The sequence below is a fragment of the Dipteris shenzhenensis genome, chromosome 8, assembly GCF_047967505.1.
Source record: "Dipteris shenzhenensis isolate YYH24624 ecotype China chromosome 8, Dip_SZ_1.0, whole genome shotgun sequence".
NCBI lineage: Eukaryota > Viridiplantae > Streptophyta > Polypodiopsida > Gleicheniales > Dipteridaceae > Dipteris > Dipteris shenzhenensis.
The window spans coordinates 22,639,959-22,664,507 of NC_141603.1; the positions used below are offsets into that span (position 1 = coordinate 22,639,959).

At 43.6% G+C, this 24,549-nt stretch overlaps 1 protein-coding gene across 2 annotated transcripts; it reads right to left on the reverse strand.

The window, feature by feature from the left end:
- Positions 1-1,851: 1,851 nt before the first annotated feature.
- On the reverse strand, positions 1,852-21,322 carry OTC (ornithine carbamoyltransferase). 2 transcript variants are annotated; one of them, XM_087378390.1, is made up of 6 exons: positions 21,231-21,322; positions 20,704-21,094; positions 11,990-12,324; positions 11,576-11,707; positions 2,928-3,203; positions 1,852-2,310 (listed from the first exon to the last, which is right to left on the reverse strand). In XM_087378390.1, exons 2-6 carry the CDS (start codon positions 20,894-20,896, stop codon positions 2,128-2,130), a joined length of 1,119 nt encoding a protein of 372 aa, XP_087234516.1. In that variant the 5' UTR covers positions 20,897-21,094; positions 21,231-21,322; the 3' UTR covers positions 1,852-2,127. The 2 variants fall into 2 exon arrangements, with proteins under 2 accessions (XP_087234516.1, XP_087234515.1); XM_087378389.1 differs by having other exon boundaries at positions 20,704-21,193.
- Positions 21,323-24,549: the final 3,227 nt, after the last annotated feature.

Below are 24,549 nucleotides of genomic sequence, written 5' to 3' on the forward strand. Positions count from 1 at the left end.
TTGCATACAAACTTCTCATTAAGCATTGCTTGATTGGTAAACAAACTAGCTAGATTGATTTGTAGTGTGAGCACCGCATATTGAGAGGTCCCCCATATGTAGCCCTCATTATCTTCGACATGTATATCTGTTGTTACAAAAGCATCTATAAGATATAAATCTGTAACCACGTCTTCAGTAGCTTCTACAAAAGCATCTATAGATATAAATCTGTAATGACATCTTCTGTAGCTTCTTCATCCTCACTGTCAGTGTCATCATCATTGTCCAACCTCTCACCTTGTTGTAATTGTGCCACTCTTAGTCTGCTCTTTGAGATGGTCTTTTTTCTCCTCTAGGTATAGCTATAGCTTCCAAGCGAACATCAACACCACCACTTCCAATTGACTAGAGGTTGAATTTGGGACTCATGACTTTTTTGTTCCTATAGGTCACGATTTGCAGAGATAAATAGTTGCAAAAAACCCTTTTTTGAGTCTACTAGGTCAACATCAAGTGGAGACGATTGGTTTGGAAAAAAAGTCCAAAACAAGAAAAAAAGCCCAAATTTTTTTGAATACAATGTTTCAAGGTGGATCCACTCTTGTTCATTAGTCTCAATTCAACCCAAATTTAAGCTCAAGTATGAGTAGCCAATGTCGAATAGGCTAACCTAGCAATCCAAAAAGGTTTTCTCCCAAATGATATATTAGAAACAATTTTCCCGAATAAGTGAATCACACCACAAAGGCATATTTCACCCACTACACTGTAGCACATCTCATGCAGCTTTACCATGCTAACAAGCTTCTAATCATTAGTCTTTCCTCTTCTCCACAACAAAAGGAAATAGAGTAGCATTACAACCTAATTTCCTACCTATTAGAACAAGCCCTTGCAAGTGACTCAATTGTCTCCTTGGATTAGACTTTTAATCTCTTTTTTCCTTGAGTTCGAGTTGAAGAAGCTGAACAATTGAGCACACTAAGATGACATCCTTACACAACAACAATGTTGGCAAACTCCTTGTGGGAGAATATACAACTCCAAATGTAGCAAAAAATAAGGGATTGGCAGTGACTTTTTCAAAGATGTGATCAGTAATATGAATATACAAGAAAAGGTAACAAAGCCCTGCATTAGGTAGTTCCACAGCCTAGTAATATGAAGGCGAACCACTGAACCTGAAAGAAAGTCTATATTCTTGTATCCGTTTTCCTCTTTTTCAGCCCTTGCCTGGTTGAGGATTTCTTTGTTTTATTTCTTCAAAGTTACAAGCTTTTAATTGTGAACTCAAACAGGCCGTAGGGTATGAAGCTTGATGCTCTATTCAGTACTCCTTAAAGTTGATTCAGTGTCTACACCTACAAGTTTCAGTTCTAATACACTGGTTTCTTTTGACACTAGTCAGTCCTCCTTGGAGTTGATTCAGTGTCTACGGTACAAGTTTCAGTTCTAATACGTTGGTTTCTTTTTAAACTCATTTTGTATTTAAGAGTTTTCTTGTAAGGACTGTGGCACGATGCCCCCAAACATGTGCCTTTTGCACTTTTTCATGACTCATTGGATAATGTTTTTTCTTGCTTAGAGCTAGATTTTGCCATGTGTTTCACTTTTTGAGAAAAAATTGGAATCGTACATTAACTTAGGAAAATGGATAAAAGACGTAAACTGAAAATACAATAAGGTCCACCTCCGGCAGAGCCCAGCCCATATACAACCACCCATGTGATTTCAAAACTGCCATTACAAGCCTGTAGTAATCTACTCTATGTTTTAAAGATGCCTGAAGCATTTTGACAACTCTCCGTTTCAAGTTATGCAGCTTCGTGGATCCATTTGGCCTTTCATTTTGAAAATTTTTCTTATGTGTTGTAAGATTGTCGGAAAATCTGTTATTACTCAGGGAAGCATAATCAAGCATGCTCGCTTCAGCAGCAGACAAATGATAAGGTCCATGGCGAGCAGGTGATAGACCATCATCTATACACATCCTTGTAATTGAATAGAAATCTAGCATCTTTGAAGACATCTTCAACAAACCTGCCACAAAGACTCCATGATTGGCTCTACTATTGTCAATCAAGTGCCAAGTAAAACTCCATGCTTCTCTACTTTCTTCTACACATGCAGGGCATAGAAATAAACTTAAAGGCCCAACACATGAAGCATTATAGCATTTTGAGCATGCATGCGGTTCTCAGCCTGGGGAAAAACAATGGAGTTTGGTGCCTCCACAACTCCATCCGTGACCTCAACTCCCCGTTCTGCTGGAAGACAATGCATGAAGTATGCTTGAGGGCCCGCCAATGCCATCAATGCCTCGTTCACCTGTGTGTTCCAACAACAAGTAGATTATCACAAGGCACATGCCTGGTCAGACTTCCCTCACATGGATTTATCAAAACTAGCCCTTGCAAACATAGATTTTGTACCGTAAGTGGGCATATACAATAAATACACACCAACTTATGTTAAAAGAGACATGCTTGCATAGATTGCTAGACACCCACTAGACGTGATTGCTCAATTTGTCACAATAGATTGTGCATGCCTAGCTGTAGGTTGATAAATTTACAGAGAATCATCCTATCATAAGAAACCTGCAATTCTTTCACTCTGCATTTGCATGGATACTATTCACATGTACTCACACCCAGCAAGTAGTAATCTTTAGCTACCAATTCTAAACATGAAGTGTCCAACATATCGCACTCCCCTCAGCATTCAGTAGACTTAGATCAATCCCGAAGCATGGACTGGATCCTAAACAATCTCTTCTAAACTCAGATGCGGAAGGGAGCGGAAGAGGGGGAGGGGGCGGCGCAATTCATCGCAGGAAATTGAGTTTAAAACATGGATCACCGTGATCAACCAAATACCAAGTAGCAAATCATGCAATAGCCTTAACAAAGCATGAGTGCCTTCTAAATCTTATCGAAAGCTACCTGAAAGCCGTCGAATCTCTTTATTCTATACGCTGCCTCTTCTTTCTGTCCCATGCTTGCCCATACATCCGAGTATACAAACTGAGCCCCAATGACTGCTTCTTTAGGGTCATGAATTATCTCAATGCGACTAATACCCGTACTTCTAGCTCTTTCCACAGTGGCGTGATCAGGCTCAAAACCCTGTGGACAAGCACATACAAAATGAAGAGGTACAACTGCTGCCAAGCGCAACCAAGAATGCACAATGTTGTTCCCATCACCTATGTAAGCAACCTGGCATCACAGTATATCCATTGTTAATGACTTTCTTTGTGTATAGACAAATAAGAACAACTCTTATCAATGACATCCAATAAAGCTCCCTTTACCACACAAGCTGGAAGCACAGTATGGTAAAATGCACAGTGCAGCGATCAGCTTTCATGACCTTGACGTGGAAACAGACTGATGGAGGAACATCAGATAACTAATATGACACTTGTGTGCCACTATTTAGCAGCATTTATGAGCATGTAAGAGGGGAGTATGATGTATGACTTGCAACACGTGGAAGATATCTGTTCTAGAAAATGGAAGATCACAAACAACCTAACAATAGGTTAGTATTTTGGGGAGAACTCCATCAGGTTCATTACGCTTAAAATCGTTTGAGTCTCTCTTCAGAACCTGAGAAGTTATGACATCATGCAACTTAGGCAGACAGGATGCATTTGACAACTTAGGCCTAGTGTCCAGAAGAGGACAGCTTGCAGAGCTGTTAGAGATTAGTATTGTGTATGACTTGTAACGTGTGGAAGATATTTGATATAGAAGATGGAAGATCAATTGATGTGCACAAACAACCTGACAATAGGCTTGGTCCTTTGGCAAGAGCTCCATCAGGTTCATTAAGTTTGGTAGTCACAAGTTGAGTAAAGTCATTTGAATCTCTCTTCAGATTATTCCAATCTGAGAAGTTATGACATCATGCAGCTTAGGAAGACAGGATGCCTTTAACAGCTTAGGACTAGTCTCCGGAGGAGGCATGCCACAAGCCGACCATTTTAGTTATATAACTCTGCAGCACCTGTTTGCAAATATCTAATAGAATCTGTATATGATGTTTGAGGCTTGAGCAGCACACAGCCTGTAGTCCATCGCCCAAAGTACAACATATAAGGTTGTGGAAGGCAGCAAACCATTCTTGACCTTCTTTTACATCCTTCAATTTGACAGGGGACCTATTCGCAACACAGTAAATTACACGATCAGCTCAACTTCTCATGTGTGGGAACTGAGTAATAACAGTTCATATGTATTATGTACACCATACATAGGAGTCTAGTTACAGGTTACGGTATAGAGGGAAACTGCTAGGGCTCAATAATATCTACGATGTAGGACGCTAATGGTTCCACCAATACCAAGCATTTATCTATTGGGATGAGTCCTTTCAAAGCAATGTATGGATGCAAAGTGGGGAGGCCTTCCACAATTTCAGACTTGGCTGTGGAAAATCAGAAAGCTCGGCACGATTTGGATAGAATGGAAGCTCCTCTACAACTTGCTAAAAAGGAAGATGTTTGAGGCCCAAGCCAAGCAAAAAAATAACCAAATAAGGTTACAGGTACCTGGTCCTCAAAGAAGGGGACTATGTACATCTAAGTTTCCACAAGAATTGCTATGCCTCCCTGACGAGTTACCACCAACACCAAGCTGGATCATCCGTTACAGAATCATTCACAAGGCCAGGGTACTAGCTTATTTATCAATTAGAGGTACCACCTTCCTCTAAGATCCACAATGTTTTTCACATCTCACTGTGCTGAAACCTTCTGGGCCATGTTCTCCCTGTTTTGCCACCTATGGATAAGCCATACCATTTACATCCCCAAGCGCATTGTGGGTTTCAGAGACAAAGTTCTGCGTAACAAAATATACATTGAATACCTCATCAAATGGAAGGGATTACCACAGGATGAAAATTATTGGCATGCAGAGAAAATTGTGCATCAGTACCCTAATTTGTTGCCAGGCTGATCAGCATTTTTGTTAGAGATCAACCAACAGAGGGTACGCACAGTGGAAGACTGATAGAATAGCCCAGGAGCTCACACAGTGTGTGTGGGGAGCGAAATCATAAACTTCTTAAACTTATGTGCTTCAAATAGACATCCAGCCTCATCAATAGACAACGATCCAGCCAGATACAAAAGCTACTAAAAGAAAATATTTCCGTCCAAAACTATGGACACAATGTAAAGAGAGATAGATCCAAAGTCCCACCAAAACGTGGTCCTTTGATCTTAATACAATGTACTTCTACTATCTACCGGATATCTCTAGACTTGAGCCCGCGTGCTCCACCTCGAGCGTATGTAGACTCTCAGTCCTTTGACCTCAGCTCCTTGCTGCCCTGGAAGACAGCCTACGTCTCAGCCTCACTCTTGAGCTAAGTCTGCAGCAACACATGCACTCCTTCACCCCCTGTATGTAGGCCCCAAGGATGGTTCTTTGCTGCTCCTTTCCGCTCCGCTGGAAGCTGCAGTGCTGGATGAATTGTGAGGCTCAAGGCCGCTCCCTATATAGGCCCCAAGAGCCCTCTGGAATGGCGGACTGGGCCAGGCCTAAATGGCCGACCTTGCTGCCCCCCATGACCGACTGGGCGGCTTTGCAGGGATTTCTGGCCGACCAGCAGGTCAGTTTGCTGACTGACCTGGTCGGCCTTTTTAGGGCTGCTCCCAGGCCCCAAGGAGGCTTATATAAGGCCCCTCCCTTGGGCAGTACCAAGGCCAGGTGCCTGGCCTTCCATAGCCGCAACCACAGCCCCCTTTGCTGCTGCAACATCTGTCCCTCAAGGCGCCTCTTCCTCTGTGGAATCCCCTGCCATTTCTGCTACTCTTGACTGACCTGCTGCCAGGCCAGATCCATCCTTCCACAGGTTCCGTCTGTTGCAGCCATGCTGGACTTTCCAGGTACCTCTCTCTTCTCTCTTTGATTCCTGCCCATGGCAGACAATACCCTGCCCATGTGTCAGTCTCTCAAGACCCAGGTCCACCCCCCCAATGCTCTCCTCATTTTGGGGCTCACGGATGGGGAGGTGACCTCTAATATTGTCAGGCTGCTCAAAAGCACATCGCTTTTTTGGCATTCCTTTTTTGACTACATTTTGAGGGAATTTTCCTCAAGAAGGGAAGGCTGTAAAGGAGGAGGTAAAATGGGTAAGTTATTGATAGCTCTAGGAGCAAATAAGGTTAGTGATAGCTCTAGGGGCACATCAGGAGGTTAGAGAGGTCACAGTGGGGATATTTTCAAGGGACTATATATGTTCCTCCTCCCTCAATCTTGTAGCCACATTTTGATGTGACATCTCACCCAATCTACCCTTTACTTCCCCCTCCCCCAATCTGCGAATCTCTCTCTCTCTCTCTCTCTCTCTCTCTCTCTCTCTCTCTCTCTCTCTCTCTCTCTCGTCTTCTGAAGACTTTAACAAACTTTCTTTCTTTCTTTCTTCATCTCTCTCACATCAATCTTGAGGTATTCTAATGTATGACTTGCTGTAGTAGTTTGCAACTGGAAAGTGATAAGAAAAGATATAATGCCCTCTCGAAGCACATGGGAGGTTTCAACGATTCAATGAATTCTCGAACAGAAAGTCGATGAAGTATTTTAAATGTCCAATGATGCCACTGTCAAACCTCAGTTGAAATAGGTGGAGAGAAATGGCAGAAAGCAATGGGAAGGGGACAGCAGCTAGCACAGGAAACACTGCAGGTCAGAAAGAGATGTTTAACTCCAATGGTGCTTCCAAAAGGCCCATGTTCTGACCCGTTATTCCCATTTTTACAGAACTTCGAAAGAACAGATGAAGGAAGAAATAATTAAGTTGCAAAATGAGAACAGCATGTAAATCAGTGTGGTCAATCAGTTAAAAGAAAACATGAAGGAGATGTCACAAAGGGTGCAAGAAGTGGAAAGCAAAGTGGAACTGGAATATGCCAAGGTGAAAGATATAGACAAGCGAATAGAGGAGAAAATACAAGAGCCAAAAGTGCATGGGGAGTCAACAAATGCCAAAAACACCAAATATCATTAACACCATTGATGATATAACAAACAGCCAAATGGATGAGCTAACATCCATGCTGAGAGAGCAGAAAGTAGAATTGTGAAGATAGAGGAAAGCGACGATGAGGATATGGAAAAGATACTCACCCATGTCTTCAAAAGACTGCATATGTTCTGCACCAAGGTGGCAGGAGGCCTTCAGAGTAGGGAGAAAACGAGACAAGCCAAGACAGATAGGTGTGAAATTTCAAGCCACACAGTCTCGTACTAAAGTGTTGAACCACAAGCAATGTCTCAAAGGGGCACCAGGGCACTCCATTTGTATAAATGAAGACCTCACATCCAGCCAATACTCTCTGAAGATCAAGGAGCTCGAAAAATCAGGAATGCAAAAAAAGAAAGGAGAGTGCTTATATGAAGGATAAAGGGATAAAGGAGGGGAGAAAAACAAATAGGAACTCGAGACCCTGAGGATCAAGGTATGGAATGTGGGAGGATGGATTTTGTATGAGGCCATTGCACTTGGAAGAATAAATTTCAGAAACTGATATATTTATAGTCTTAGAGACATGGGAACACAAAGGAAATGAAGCCCCAGAAATGTAGGGATTTTTGAAGACATCAATATGGAACACCAAGAGATACGACGAGGACGAGGATTTGGGGGAATTGCATGCTAGATCAGCAAGAAATGGGAGAAATCAGCCAAGGTCATAAAAGAAGACCCACACAAGCAGGACATGTGGGTAGAGAAAGTGGCAAAGGAAGGAAACATCAAATTGACAGCATGTTATTTTGTGCCCCCACAATCACCCATCTACGAGCACAACAGTCACATATCATGGGAGGATCCTCTCATGAATTTGGGGCAGGATATAGCCACGTTTTACAAAGATCACGCAATTATTTAAACAAGAGTCTTCAGTGCAATGCAAGGCATAATCACAACAGAAGGGAGAGACCCCATATGGATGGAAGAGGTGGAAGAAGGAAAGGAGGAAAGGAGGAGATGGAAAACATGCCCATGTAGTTGTTTTATGCTGCGAATATGCAATGGCACACCCCTTTTCAAAGACATGGGAGAATATCCATGCCACACCCCTCAAGGATCCAGCATAATCAATTGTGCAATGTGTGATAATAAGCCCGGATGCAAGTCATATATTAGAATACCTCAAGGTTAATAAGGAGACTCTGGAGTCTGAACATGGGGCAATGTCATTCAGAATCAAAGGAACAATGTATGATACAGCAAAACAGAAAATTACTGCACACCCAGGCTGAGAATGGACTATAAAAAGGCTCACATTTATGAACAGCAATTAGAGACAGAAATAGCACAATGTCAGATGCCTCACATAAGAAATGAATAAATGCATGATAGAAAACAGCCCCTAAATGCTTTACAAAGAGCAAAGAGAGAGGGAGAAGCAAAGGCATTCACTGCAACCATTGGTACGACCAGGAATGCAGAGTAGCAAACAAAGCAAGGAAAACTGCAAACACAGATGAGAAGGAGGGTAAGGCCAGAGCTTACAAACGGACGGTAAGAAACAAGAAAGAGATTTTCTCAAGACTTGAGAGCTTCGAAGAGCTTAAACTTAACCCCATAAAGTTTTCCAGAAACCACATGGCAGCAATCCACAAGAGAACAAAGTACATGATAAAACTTGTCAAAGAACTCTACAAGGGACAGAGAACAGAAAGTCAATCATAGTTTTTCTACCAAATCAGCAAATGAGCTATAACAAAAAAGGATGTGAAAAAGGGGCTGAAAAAGCTAACAAACGGAAAGGCCCCAGACACACAAGGTTTAGTGGCTGAAATGTTAAAATGGGGTGGGGAAAAGTCAAAGAAGATGCTTTCCACTGATTATGAATAATGCTTTCCACTGATTATGAATAAGGCTTTAGAAGAGGGCTTCCCTAAGGAATGGCAACTAAGCAAGATTGTGCCAATCCACAAAGGAGGGGACAGCAGGGTGGCAAATAACTACAGGACCATTATGGTGAGAAATTTAATGGCAAAGTTATATGGAATCATCCTTGAGCAAAAAATCAACGGATGGGCTGAGGCACAAGGGATACGAGTGCCATTGCAGGTAGGATTCCACCCCAAGCACGTGACACTAGATCACCTGGTCGCCATAAGAGCAGCCACGAAGGGGACAAAGAATAGGAAGGGGGCTGTCTATTGTTGCTTTGTACACTTAAAGAAACCATTTATACGGTACAAGGACAGAAAAACACCAAGTTCCCCTAGAACTCAGAAAAGCTACATATAGACTCTACGAGAAGGTACTAGCTGAGTTAGCACAGCCACTAGTAGATGGGTCTGCTCCAAGTAAAAGGTCATCATAAGCAGTGATATAGGGGTCAAGCAAGGCTTCCCCCTATCACCAACTCTTTTTGGCCTCAACTTGAGGACTGGATGATAAAAGACAGCAGAGAAGGAGTCAAAGTTGCTGGTTATGTCTTTTTATTGCTCATATATGCGGATGATGTGGTTTTCTTTGCAAAAAAAACGAATGATATGCAAGCACACTCAGATGCTCAGGCATGCAGATCAACATAACAAAACCTAAGGTAATGGTGATTGGATCGCAGATGGATCTCACATTCGAAGGAGAACCTTTGGAAACGGTCACCACATACAAAAACCTAGGATTGGATTTTGCAAACAATTACAAGTGGGAAGCCTGTGTGAAAAGAAGCCTTGTACAGCTTTCACAATAAACAAAGGAAGGCACACCTGTGGAATTGGAGATGAGGAAGTTTATATACACCATGCTTGTGCAAACAGTGATTCTTTATGGATGCTCAGCCTGGGTACCCAGTCTCTCCAGAGCGTATTGGCAAAGAATAGAAACAGTGCATAAACACTTTATCATAGAAGAGCTAGATATCAAGGCACAGCCATCCTATTCCATCTTACTGACTGCGACCAGTATGATACCACTGGAGGGAGAACCACTATGCCAGGATCTATAAGATTGGGAAGATGGATGCAAATCGGATATCACACAAAGCCATGGGGGACACAAACACCATGGGCTCATACAAAGCTAGGGAGGAATGGATGGAGGCATAACGACCGCTGATCCAAGTGAAATAAGAGACCTAGTAACGCAGAAAATTCTACAGAAGATATGGCTAGATCAAGGAACAAAATGCAGTTTTACAAACCAGAAATGAACCTAATGGACAGCTGCACAATGCAGAAACATCTGGGGGAAAACATCTCAATGTTTAGAAGATATTTAATCTATAAAATAAGAACCAGCTCACACGACTTAGAGATGGAGAAGGGCAGGTGGGCACAACCCACGATTCCAAGAGAGGAAAGGACATGCACAATCTGCCCACAGGGGAGGTGGAAGATGACTGTATAAAAAGTCCTCTTGAGACCCTTCACGATCTATGTGACTGGTGACCACTGTTAAACAAATACTGAAAGAAATCATTACAAAGCTTTCTATGCTGTGAGTATTTGCTGAGCTAGTTTATGTGCTAGGCCAAGGGCTTTGTTGCGGTGCTCCAAGACTTCTTTGCTGAGCTAGTTATCTAGGCCAAGGGCTTTGTTGTGGTGCTCCACGACTTCTATTAGGTAGCTTCCAAGCCTCTAGGTTGGCTGTGCCAGTAGATTTTTCAGATTACCCCTGCTGCCATCATAACTTTTTTCTGATGTGTGCATAAGCTTTACACTTCAAGAGTATGTGATGTTCATATCATCTCTCTCCCTCTCTCTCTCTCTCTCTTTCTTTTCATCTCTCTTCTACCTCCCCTTTCCCCATCTCTCCCTTTTTCTTGCCCCCTCTGCTAAATGTACTAATCTGCCTCGTCCTCTTTGCTACATAAGACAAAGTCGCCACAAATGTATGGGACAAGTAGCTACACTTATAGGCTAGCCACATTTTCGCACATTTCTCTATGTAGAAGTCTTGTCCCTACTCAAGTGGTGAGCTGTGGTAATACCCTTTGGCGTGTTTGCTGACCACAGTAGAGATAGATGATTGAACAAACATTCAGTTTACAATGCTTAACAATGCTTAACTCTGTATCCATCGAGATGGATTCAGGAACGTGCCAAAAGTCAATTTGTAAAAGCAGACCAGAAAGTGCAGTTTTAACCTCATTACAAAACCACAAAGTGGAAACCATAGGCTGCATCACTTACAGCAGGGACTAGCTGCTATGACAACACCACCTTACATCACCATGGCCAAACATGACAAGAAGGAATACAAGCAGAACAAAACATACGTCTCCTGATTAACGAAGTTTGCTTGATTAAGCAGTTGTATCTGTGGATGATGTCAATGCCTGCAACATTGGTGGTTTGAAAACATGTACCCTGTTGGAATGTAAAAAGTAAGATAGAAGTCGCATATTTCAACCAAAGGTCATGTCCAGGCCTCCAACCTTAGCATTATAAACTAGGACAAACATTTGCGCCCCTTGGAATTCAGTGTGCATGAGGTATGGTGGTAGGGAGAGGCACTGAGGGTTAACAAGATTTGCAACAGGCTAGGATTGTGCAAATTTATGGTTGATTGACCATGCAAAAAAAGTGAGAAAAAAGACACCAATCAAACTTACTTTCACTCCCTCAAGCCTGCCAGCGTATTCAATGATAGTGAGGGCATCCGCCATTATTTGGCATGGATGATTGTAATCGGTGAGTCCATTGATAACTGGAATACTTGAATATTTCGCTAAATCAAGGATGTCCTGTATGACAAAGCAATAATAAGAAATAGACCAGCAAATTTCTTCTTACACAAGGACATGGTTGCTTTGATCCAAAACCTCTTAGTTCAGGTAGAAGACTGCCTTAAATGGATTACTTTCACTGCTCAAATGTGTTAATTTCCACTGAAAACAAGTATTGTAAACTGATCAGCACAATTGCACATAATGTCACACTTGTTATGATAATGTACGTTATGAAATGGATGAAACAGATGCACAAAATCATCAATTCATTTAGTGTGAAGATTAAATTTGTAGTACCTGGTGAGCAAAAACACGAGCCATGATAAGATCGTTATAGCCTGAGATCACCCTTGCAATATCGCGTGTCTCTTCTCTTTTGCCCATTTGAATATCATCAGGGCCCAGATAGATAGCATGACCACCCAACAGATAAAAGCCAGTCTCAAATGACACTCGTGTACGCATCGAAGGTTTTGTGAATATCATAGCCATTGATTTACCCTTAAAAGGCTGAAAGGATCTGCTGCCAGACTTTATGGAAGATTTAACCTCTTTGGCTCTCTCCAAGATATGCATAATCGTTGTTTTGTCAAAGTCATCAATGTGTAAAAAGCCCTGCACCCTTTCCTTCCCTGCAAACAAATCCAATATTCTCCAATGAAGCTCAGAATTTAGAACACTATCATCCAAGCTGAGAAGCAAGCTTAAAACAAGTAGTTGGTAGGCACATATTGGACTAAAAATACGAATTCTGTCATCAGAAGATTAAGATCAATAAAAAGAGAGCATCTTATTAGGACAATGTTCTTTTCTTTGAAAAGGGGATTAGGCAAAGTCTCAAATTTTACCAACAGATACAGACTTATTGATAGATGTCGAAAGTGGATACCGATGAGCAACAAATTATCCTGCATATGTTCGGTTTATGGCAGCACTTGACCTGAAATGAGGCCTGATATATTGCTATATCCAGCTGGACAGAAGCCAGCAGAAGGCAGGGCCTATTTATAGGCTGCAGGGCACCAGGTCGGACGTACAGACAGACTGCCAGGTAGGTAGATCTGCAGACCTGGTCGGCCAGTCTCCTGCATGGGTTAGCTGACTGACTTACTGGGTCGGCCAGCCAAGGCCAGTTCCAGCCAATATAAAAGGGCCTCAATGCTGGGCCATTCCCCAGTTCAGTCTTTGGGTGTTTCAGACTCTTCCCTGGTGCAGACCAGCAGCTTGTTGGAGAGCAGAGGATAAATCTTGTGTAAAGAGAAAAGGCTCTCGCAGCAATCAGTCTGCAGAAGCATTTGCACCATCCAGGTGCAATTTTACATCCTGTAGGGGATGCAGACTGTGATGAACAGGAGGATCCATAAGAAGATCAGTAGCAGACGCACCTAGAGCAGCCACTGAAGTCTGACGGAAACGTGCGGTGATCTAGGAGAGTTCCACCACAGTGAGAGCAGCAAATAGAATTTGATCTTCTCAGCAATTGTTTGTTGTAGGTGATGGCACAGACCTGACAAGGTTTTGTGCTTGGGTCTGTTATCTATATTATATAGGAAACTTTTTGGCTGTACATCTGTGTATTCTCTCTCTATCTGAAGTGTTTTCTCTATACATACAAGAACGCGGAGTGAGTTGGAATATGAAGTTTTCGTTTTGAGATCTCAAGACTCTCTTTATTCCACTGCATAAGGGTTGGCTGTAGATGATACCAGCCTAACAGCCAAAAAGCCTTCACAAGAAGACTTGTGTGCCCTCTTCACCAGCCCAGAGCTTAACCAAGCTCAGTCATGACTAATGCACACCATTCATGGACTCAATGCATACCCTGCCAAGCTGAAAGTCTTTCCACTCAGCCACTTTGGCAGCAGCCCATACCAAATGCAAATGAATGAGTGTTGTACAGCCCATACAGTCTTGCAATATCTTGCAGCCCATGGTTGTCAGCAGTCCATACTGCAGGAGGGAATCTCTTCCATACAGCCTGCACAGTGGTAACTGGTTCCTTCCGTACAGCCCGTACCAATTCACAATACTCAGAGCGTACGGACTGTCCGTACAGTGTGTACGGCTGCACGGCAGTCTGAATCCCCGAGTGTTAATCCGTACTCATGGTCTGATTCCATACGACGGCCGTACTATGAATGGCGGAGCTTGGAGCCGTTTTCTTCACCCCGTGCGTCGTTTTTCCTCTCCAAAGCTCTCACACCATCCTCCACGCCCGTCAGCCAGCCCACATTCTTCCAAGGTAATCCTTTCCAAATTGATCTACATGGGCATGCCACGTGGCAGCCCGCGTTTGGTTTGCCCCCCCTAGGCCTTTAATTTGCCCCTAGGCCCTATGGGGTCAAACCAATGACCAACTTAATAATTGTTTGACCCTTGCCCTTCTAGTGGGACCGAACCAATGGCCAACTTAGATTTCTAAGGTTCTTTGGCCCCTCTTGGGGATAGACCTCTCATTTAGCCCCAAGGCACAATTCGCTAACGTGGCAGCCTGCGTTTGGTTTGCCCCCCCTAGGCCTTTAATTTTCCCCTAGGCCCTATGGGGTCAAACCAATGACGAACTTAATAACTGTTTGCCCCTTGCCCTTCTAGTGGGACCAAACCAATGGCCAACTTAGATTTCTAAGGTTCTTTGGCCCCTCTTGGGCCTAAACCTCTCATTTACCCCCAAGGCACAATTCGCTAGGGGGAAAACTTGCACATCCACACCTCATGGCCTTGCCAACTAGATTTCCAGGGTCGTGCCCACATACAAGTACAAAACTCACACCCTCGTGACAATAGCAAGCTCTCATTTTCTCTAACAGATGCAGCCCAAACCTAAGGCACAAGATGATGCCTAGACCCCAATAATGGGGCCCCTTTATAAAGCAAATGACCTCTTGATCTGGCCAACCAAATCCACAGACCGACTAGTCTGTGCAAAGACCTGACAAAGTCAGCTCTAATGCCAACTCATCTGCCATATGGCAAGCAGCTACTACCCCGACCACCTCCTGTGCTTGCACACTGCTCCTGTCCAGCATGATTGACATCCATAGTCTGCCGACCTATCCTGCTTCTGTCAACTGCCCATTCCTAGGCCTGACCTGAGCCAATAGACTGCCGACTCAGTGTGCTCCCTGTCCCATCAGTTGAACTTTTCTTGGGCCTATGAATAGCCCCTGAGCAGCCACAAGCCTGCTGCAGCAATGCTTCAGCCAATATCTGCCCTCTTCCAGAACCTGTGCAACCGTTTCACATGCTAGGTACATGGCCGAATTCTTGATGTGTACTCAGGTTTGCCCATATGGCAGCCTTTCTACCTACCCCCATGGCCTCTCTCAGACCCCTAACATGCTGCTGTTACACCTCCCTCATGTCCTCCTCATTTGGGGGTGACCCCTAAGATCCCAATATCTTCTTGTATTTAATATATTTGCATGGGCAAAGCAAAAACCCGGTGAGGGTACTAAGGAAATCAAGCATTATGGGAAAAGGGCCAAAGAGGTGCTTGTTTGTCTATTAAGCAGCATATTGCTTCACAAATTGAAAACTGTAAAGATAGTTTTGCAAGACTTATATGCAGCAAAGGATACTACCAGGATTTAGCCTTTAAAAATAGGCGCTCTCTCTCTCTCTCTCTCTCTCTCTCTCTCTCTCTCTCTCTCTCTCTCTCTCTCACACACACACACACACACTACCTCATCCCCCTCGATGCTTTGATGATGAGGATGTTAGTGTTTGTGTAGCCGATCATCATTCTAACATGACTATGTAGCACTCAGCACTTACCATTCCGACATGACTATGTAGCACTCAGCACTTATCATTTGCATTCTGCATTGGAGTGGTGCTCGTTTCGTAACTCCACCCACACAGCTTGTTTGTATCAGGATTTTTCACAATCTCATAGACCCATCAGTCTTTCGAAGACTTTAACAAAATTTCTTTCTTTCTTTCTTTCTCTCTGAGGCTCGCATCTGCACTCTATGCGATCAATGAGAGATCAAGTCAGAGGAGCACTTCGCTTTCATATGCCTCATGTACTATGAGATCCAAGGTCGCTATCACTACCGCTTCAGAGATGGTTTCAGACCCCTATCCAATCTTCTCTCCTATCCAGATCAGATATGCTTGGCAGCCTTAATTCATAAGGCCATCGAGGAGTCGTTGCTCCGGACAAGTAGGCGAGATCGAGGTACACAACTAGACTCCTCTCAGAGCACATGATCACTGAATTTTTCCAGCTAGCTAGCACCGACCAATAGGAACTACTGAGACGAGGGATGCGAGGATCCGAGCCAAAAATACAACAGACTCGCCAACGGACTGAGGCACATATCATATAACTAGACCGGAGACAACCCACAGGGGTGACAATGGTTATTGTTCACAGCAGGGCCATAGCTCGTAGACCACAGCGGGCCACGCATGCCGAAACCGCCAACGCTCCATCACAGGTTTTATGCCACCACAGCAGCCTCAAGCACACAACAACACCCCCTTCTCACGATTGACACCTCGGCATAGTTACCAAGGAATGTGAACGTTCCAAAAATTCGGATGTCCAAACGGGAATGTTCCGGAGAGGGGGAACGGGAACCGGAACACCACGTCATACATGACACGACATCATATGAGATAAAACTATGTTAGAAAATTAAAGAAACTAACATTTTACAGCTTTAAACTTCATATACAAGCTCTAAAATATCCATTTGAAACTTTCAAAGAGCAAAAAAAAAAAACAAGAGGCAGGGGGGGGGGGGGGGGGGCGTTCCAATTCCGAGCTGCTTCTTGGAAAGGTGTTCTGGAGGTCGAAACGATGTTACCTAGTAACTATGCACCTCGGTCTCAGTGCTAGCTTCTATAAAATGATATTTCTTTTTTAAAAAGGGGGAAGGGGAGAGAAAACATTCGCATGACATGTAGAAAAGAAAGAAGGGACTGAAACGCGAGAGGGAGGGCTGAGAAGGAAAGGGGGTACATCGTGAAAGAGAGCAGGGACAAAGGGGATGTTAGAGCATAGAAAGAAAAAACTTGGCTTTGGCATAGGAGATTTGGCAAACAGCACAATATAAAGGCCGTTAATTTTGAAAGCTTGACAAAATTGCACAAGGAACTAATGGTGTATGGACGGCCTCATTTGATTAATAAAGTCAAGAAGGTATGTACGCCTATTGCCCCTTGTCCTCCTCATATGGGGGCTCCCAGGTGGGGTAGTGATCTCCAACAAGTCAAGGGCATACATTCAAGGAGACCTTGAGACCGATGCTTCAAACATGAAGAAATCACAAGTTTTATGAGAGTCCAGGCAAGAAGTCAGCTCAAGAGAACAAATTGAAAGTGGCAAAGAAAATCTCTAGTGATAACAAGAGAAATACAAAGATCTCACAGCCCACAGCTTATTCAAAGATTGGTTAGGGTTAGCAGGCTATGGGAGCTTTTTAAGAACCATAAAGAGACAGCATATCCACTCATAAGGGTACACATTCTGGAATAGCTTGATCATTTGCCTTTCATGATAGCATCCATTCAAAGTACAGATGCAATACTAGAAATACTTCTACAAGTAAAAGACAAAGGGCATATACCTTTAAACAACAATATTAGGTTCTACCTAAAAACAAAGGTTGGGCAGAAAGAGATTTATCTTATATCTAGATGAATCCAAGAACATGCCGAAACTCATCCTCTAAAACACAACATAGTGCGGTTTCAATCTCATGTTAGTCACTCATAAAGTTGAAAACCATAAACTCCATCACGCATAGCAGGGACTAGCTACTGTGACATCCCCACTGACGTTATCAGCGCCCAATGCTGAAGAGACTATGCGGGTCTTTAAAAACCCCGACACTGATGACGACATAAGTGTTGCTTTGCTTGCTAAGTATGTCTACCTCTTGTTTCCCAAAAAAATTTATTATCTATTTTTCTTCTCTTTCGTTTTCTCTTTTCTTTGTAGAATTTTGGACTTTAAAACAAAAAATCTGAATTTGTACGATTGGACATATTCTAGTCTTACAAAGGTATATAGATGCATCAGTAGAGGGATGTACTAACGCTGCCATGTGGGCAGCAAGATGGACAGCAGCCAGAGATCCTTCTTAGTGTTGATTTGGGGCAGATTCTTGCTGAGGGCACTTGATCTACTGCAAGGCGCAGCCAGAACGGACCAGCAGAAGGGCAAAGAATAGCGGGTGCAACAGTGGGCCTGACTGGGGGGCTGAAACAGGCCCAGATCTTAGCCTTGACAGAGGGCAGGACAGGATGATCAGTCCCAGCAAAGAGGCAGCGAGCAAGGCTGCCAGAGCGCTATTAGTAGGCCCTGGAACAGGTCGGCAGGAAGTACTGACAGTCTGCAGTCTGCACCAGTGACTCGTTGACTGGATCAGGGACAGTGCCAGCCCTATAAAAGGGCATCAATGCTGCCCTATTCTTAGTTCAGTCTTTAGGCATTTCAGTCCCTTCCTTCGAGCAGAACAGCAGCTGCTTGGAGAGCAGAGGAGAGTGCTTGTGTGCTCACAGCAATTCAGTCTGCATGTGTCAAAGGGGCAGATCTACATCCTGTAGAAGAGTCTGATTGTATTGCACAGGAAGGACAGCAAAGGACCTCACCTAGAGCAGCCACTGAAGTCTGACGGACACACGTGGTGATCTAGGAGTCATACAGTAGAGGGATCAGCATACAGTGCCTGAGTTTGGCGCCCGGCCTCAGTTGATGTTTGCTGAATGTGTTGGTACGGATTTGTAAGGATTTTGTACTTGGACTTAGATATCTATATTTGAGACCGTTTGGCTGTACATCTGTGTATACTTTCTCAGTTCTCTCTATCTGAGGAGTTCTCTCTATAAGCACAGGGAGTGAGTTGGCACTCAAAGTTTTCATTGTGAGATCCCAAGACTTTCTTTATTCTGCTGCGTATGCATTGGCTGAAGCAATGCAATCGTTTTACAAGAATGTCCCCTTCCTTCACTGACTATCCAATTGCTTATTGCTCTCATTTATTTTATTCTCTTTTGAAGTACTAACGAGTTCTAATTCTCAGAATTGACTATGTTTGTTACACATTTACTTTTCCCTTGCAAGATTACATATAGGTACTAACTATCTAGGCCTAAGTACATAGACGGGACCCCGGTGGAGGTTAACGGGCTTAAGCGTCCTGCAAGTTGAAAAAGTATCCAAAAAAAGAGGGAAAATACACCATACTCCACCCAAGTACCCACAAGGGACTAAACTATGTGCACTACATTACATACCAGCCTAGTGGTTGGTTAGAACTTAGAGAGTACTCGGTATTGCCTACGGTACAGTAAAACGAGAGATAAAGGCCATACAGTTGGCAAAACGGTGAATCTAAATGGTCTATAGGATATTAGGAAGGACTATGTCCTTCAGCATACTGCGAAGTCAATAAATATATTCTCAGGTTTGAATTCAGCCCTTGCATCTGACTTTCTGTTTGCTCCCACTAAAATAAATAACTGAAGCACTTATACCAAGGCCATAGCCTATAATTACCTATGATTAACTCCCTACTCTTGTGGGAAGAGGTACGATCAGTGTATTTATTTAAGGCGAATTTTAGAAAATGAGGCGCTCATTTGGGTTTGGAAAAAACTCGGCAACCACCGCATTCTATTTCCTTTGAAAATTTTATGTTGATCACTATTCACTGAAAACAACCTAAATCTTTAGTCCTGAACCATAAATATACCTTAGTTAGACTATAATATATCCAATCGTACAAATTTAGATTTTGTTGTTCTACGATCCAAAATTTTTGTCCTGAAGCATAAATGGCAAGATATGATTTAGATATTTTTCATGTTTTTTACACCATTCAGTAAAGTTACATGCATCCAAATAAGCATTTTATGAAGTTATGAGAACGGTTATCCATTTTAGGCTATCATTTCTCAAGGGTGAGGATGGTAGGATGGCCCACTTAGGCACTCCTTTTTCAAGGGGGGTCGCCGGAAAAAAAACATTGGGCATGATATGGGACAACCTTCCCGAACGAGTGCTTCCTCGACATGTCATTCTACTAAGGAGTGAGAAGGACAGAGGCAGGGAGAGTGGAGGTTGACGACAAAAATGGAGGAGACCTGAAGAGAGTTGCCTAGTCAATGACTGAAAAGATGTGGAAAAGACCAGCTAGAGTGCTCAAATAAAAACTGCAATACAAGTGTTACAATGAGCATGGGACAGTAATGAAGGACTTGTCAGTATGATCCCTCCTATAACATAAGATGCGGGCTGGAATAAAATCAATGGTGACTGAAGGCCAAAGGGGCTGTGCTGCTGAATCCTGCGCTTTGGGAGATACAAGGGGAGGAACGTCTCTCTCCTTCAAAAAAAGGTGTGGGCGCCTTCGACCAGACTTCTCTTTTAAAGATAGGGGCTACTAAAACCCAAAGTAAAGCTGGCAGGCGTCACTCTCCTCCATCATGTATAGCATGCCGATCCAATAAACCGGTAGGATGTCCTCTATCGCTTTTTTATTCTAGAAAGTTTGAAGATTCAATTGGGCCGGTGTACAGCTCGCACGCCAATAGTGGTCAAGGTAGCGCACTAGCGACTCAACACACAACATTCATATTGCTCACTATTGTATATGAAGTATAAAAGAGGAAGGGCATCTAACTGTTTTTGAGATGCACAATATTTCTAACCTACGTACGTGTTCCTCTCCTCTGTGCTTGAAAGAGCGAGACTAGTTTCCCCTTTTTTTTTGGTGTCGAAAATCAACTCGCATTCGTCAGTCTCGTGAGTGGCACTTTCTATGATATTTTTTTGGCAAGCAAGCATGCCATGTTTGTCCCGCATCAGACTGTTTGTATGCACACTTCCTACAGCACAAAATACGAGGTAGACACAGTAATTTACAGCTACCAGATTCATATTTTCGCAGTGTTGTGTTTTAAAACCTCCGGCCTGAACGTGGCATGTAAGAACGGATTCGTGGACAAAGAAAACAATGCATCCATGAGTGGCAAAGAGATCTAGATCCAAAACGTACCGTGAGCAGCAGGGGAAGTCGACGAAACGGGGCGGGAGGCGACTTGGCTCTGGCAAGCGACGGTGGAGAGAAGGCGAGAGTGTTTAACAGAGCATGATGGTAAAGAAGCAGAATGAAATGTCAAGGGCTCGAGCAAAAGGGAAGAGCGATTGTCATTAGAGAAAGAAGTGGAGGAAGAAGAAAGGGTAGACATGGAGGTACAATCAATACAAGGAACCTTGTGTGAGTGTGTGTGTGTCTGTGTGTGTAGTCTCTCCAAAGACTTGAAGCAATCTCTCTCTCTCTCACAGTGTCTGTATCTGTCTCTCCTCAGTCTCAAGAACTCAACTTGTGTGTGTCTGTGTGTGTTGTCTCTCCAAAGACTTGAAGCAATCTCTCTCTCTCTCTCTCTCTCTCTCTCAGTGTCTGTATCTGTCTCTAGAACTCAACTTGTGTGTATCTGTGTATTGTCTCTCCAAAGACTTGAAGCAATCTCTCTCTGTCACAGTGTCTCTCTGTCTTTCTCTCTTCACTCTCAAACACTCAACTTGAGAAATTGAGAAATTTGAAACTAAGAACCCAACTCTTGTCAAGACGTTTTTTTTTTTGTCCACATCGCAAGCCCTCTCCCCTCGAGTGTCTTTCTTTTGGAATCGACCATAATTAGGGCTTTGTCTCATCGAGGGAACATCACGGGAATCTTAAGGATGGCTATTTTAGATGTGAATTCGAAGAGTCGCCTTTTATCACCTAAATAATAGGGGACCCACAAATCGGGTCACCTTGCCTTGACCCCTCCCAATGAAAAACATGCACGCCCACGCCTTGATGGTTCACATGCATCCGCCCGCCCAATCTAAAACTCCGATGTGGAGGTTGACTCACGAACGGACGAGCAAAATTTTGTGGGCGGTTTGATCGCAGCGCCCAATTGAGCGTCCGAATAGTAACGACAAATCTATATAGCTCTCAGGAATCGAACTCAGGACCCACAACATCTAACTCACAATCTTACCAACTATGCTACCCGTTTTTGGATAAGGGATATGTAGCGCATTTATTAATTAAACAATTGTGTCTGCCCGCTTGTGAATACAAGCACGGACAGGCTACTATCTTTTCCTTTAAACGAGGCAGACAAAAGTTTCCCCCGTCCGCGGAGGACAGGTGTGAAACCCCCCTAAGGTAGGATTCACACTTGCTCACGGACATGGGCAAAAATGGGATCTACACCAATGAAATTTGAGAGCCATGGTGCAGGCCTTTCACACGCATCCGGAAGGGCGGCGAGCATTCTGATGTGGACTCAAAAAATGTATATTTGATGGGCAGCCTCCAAAGGCCGCCCGCGAGCTTGGGCACCTGCAAAAGTGAAGCATGATTCACTCCAGCTAGGATTTGAATTAAAGTCTTCAATGCGCGGGCCCGGAATCCCTACCACCAAGCCATCTCTCATTGGTGAAATAGTCTTAGAGCATTTACTATTTAGAATAAACTCCTCCGTGTTGTGTGAATCGTTTTCCTTGAAAGGGCGAACAAAGTCTTACTCTCAAACTCAGCAGACATGCAAACTAATACTATATTTTTTTCTACAGATGTGTGTGAATTGGGCCTAAGGATCCAAGGGGAATGAGGGCATTGTTGCCAGTAGGGCCCACAAAGGATTGAGAGGGCTACACCGAAATGTCACATTAATCGTATAGGAAATGTCACATCAATGATTCTCAAGGGAATAAGTGTTGCCTAAGAGGAAAGGACCATGCAATCTTTCCCTGTGTGCACCATTTTTTTGATGGTGTGTACACCACTTTGCAATCTTTCATTTGAATTTTTGGATAGAATCAATGTGTCTCTTTTGGCTTGCAATCTATTACATGGTGTAACAAGATTTCTCATTTTCTATGCATTTTTTAGCTTCTTGATAGTATCTTGATAATTGTTTGTAATTATCAGATTATCCACTTGATATAACATCTTGGCCTTGCAATTTTGCAAATGTAATTCTAACCCATGGCCCAAGTGCCCACCAATTGGCAAACCCATTGTGGGCTATCAGGTGTGTTCCATTGTGAACATCAAGCGAGACAATGCAATAGATGTTGACTAAGAGGATGCAATCTCTCCCTCCCCTTCTGTATTTGCACCATTCTTGTACTGGTATGTAAACCACTTTGTCAATCTTACATTTGAATATTTGTGTAGAATCAATGTGTCTCTTTAAGCTCGCAACTTCTTAGGGAAATGCCTAAGGGGGGAATTTCCAAGACATCGACGGCCTGTAGCTTGATGTCGATTGCAACAGGATGGTGATCTTCCATTTGCCAACTCAAGATTTTTTGTATTTCGGGCCATCTGCTAGGTTCGATTGCAACAAAAGGATGATCTTCTGTTTGCTAGCTCAAAAAGTTCATGTTATGCACCATCTTCTATACTATTTCTTAAGGAGGGTGAACTTCACCAGAGGCTGACATGTGGCAACCAATCCATCGTGGCACTCAAGTGGAGGTTCATGGAGGTTTGGAGTCTGGAGTGGTTTTTGAGGTTCGGAGCGCAACGTGGTGGTTGTCGGTCGAAGAGTTTTCGAGGTTCGGTGGAGGTCTGCATGGCGAGGTGGAGAGAGGTTCAGAGGGAGGCTCGTAGGTGGGAAGATGAGTGAAAATTCACCACATGGCACAATGTGAGGGCCACAAAGCAACTAATAGAGCACTGCACAAGAAGAAATGGACACGCGGCATTGGGGGAGGGGGAGAGAGGCAAGAGAAAGGGAGTGAGAGAGAGAGGGGGGGCTTAGGGGAGTAAATGCATGCGGGGTGTAGCAACCCACATGGGGGAAAGCTCGATGACACGGGGCAGTGACGCACCACTAGCAATCGCGCAGAGAGACTGCCAGTCCAGAGACGAGCAAACTCAAAGTCTCTAGCTGACGCACAAACTCAAATTGCAATCAATGGCAACCAATGGCATAGAGCACTGCGTGTGCACTGTACAGAGTCAACAAGGGCAGTGCGGCGGCATGACAGATGGCAATCAAGACTGGTGCTTCCTCCTCTAAACAAGAGCAAGCTCTAGTTATAGGTGGCAACTCTGAAAGAGGCCATGGTAATGTGTGAGGTCGAGGTCAAGGCCAAGGTCATGTGGCTAGTAGGGCCAACAAAATCATGGAAATCAACCCCATAATAACTAAAATCGAGATCAATATGCTTGAGGAAGGGGGACCAATTGTGGCCACAATAGATTCCAAGGACAAGGCAAAAATAGCATTATGCATATAAATGCAGAAAGAAGCAGGCTAAAATACACTTATGCAAGATATCATAAGACAATTATGCTTCAAATGACTTGTCTCATGTAGCAGACCTTCTAGCCATGCAACATGTAATGGGTTCCCAGCACAACACAAGTGAAGAAGAATGGTATGTCAACTCAGGCATTTCAGATCCCATGGGACCACAAGATGAGTGGTTCAATGGCATGAAGCCAAATACACAAGCATCCTATGTATACATGGGGAATGATAGTCAGCATGAGATCATGCATATGGATAATGCACCGATTCAGTCTAACAATGGAGCAAAGCAAACATTTCATGATGGACAGGGGGGGGAGAGAGAAAGCGAAAGAGAGCAGGGGAGAGAGAGAGAGAGAGAGAGAGAGAGAGAGAGAGAGAGAGAGAGAGAAGGGCGAGGGAGAAAGGGAAAGAGAACAGTAGAGAGAGAAAGAAAGAGAGCAATAGAGAGAGAGAGAGACAGAGACACACACACACACAGAAGGGGGGGGAGTAATGAAAGACAACTATAAATTCTTGAATATGTGTGTGTGTGCGGGTGTGCGCGTGAGTATGCATGTATATGTTTTTTAAAAAAATTC

Excerpts from the sequence above, each read along its gene's own strand:
- OTC (XM_087378390.1), bottom strand. The coding sequence starts at position 20,896 with ATGTCTACCCTTTCTTCTTCCTCCACTTCTTTCTCTAATGACAATCGC. Across the intron at positions 11,708-11,989 it reads CTCGTGTTTTTGCTCACCAG|GACATCCTTGATTTAGCGAA; the intron begins GTACTACAAATT and ends TTTGTCATACAG. Across the intron at positions 3,204-11,575 it reads GCAGGCTTGAGGGAGTGAAA|GTTGCTTACATAGGTGATGG; the intron begins GTAAGTTTGATT and ends CTGTGATGCCAG.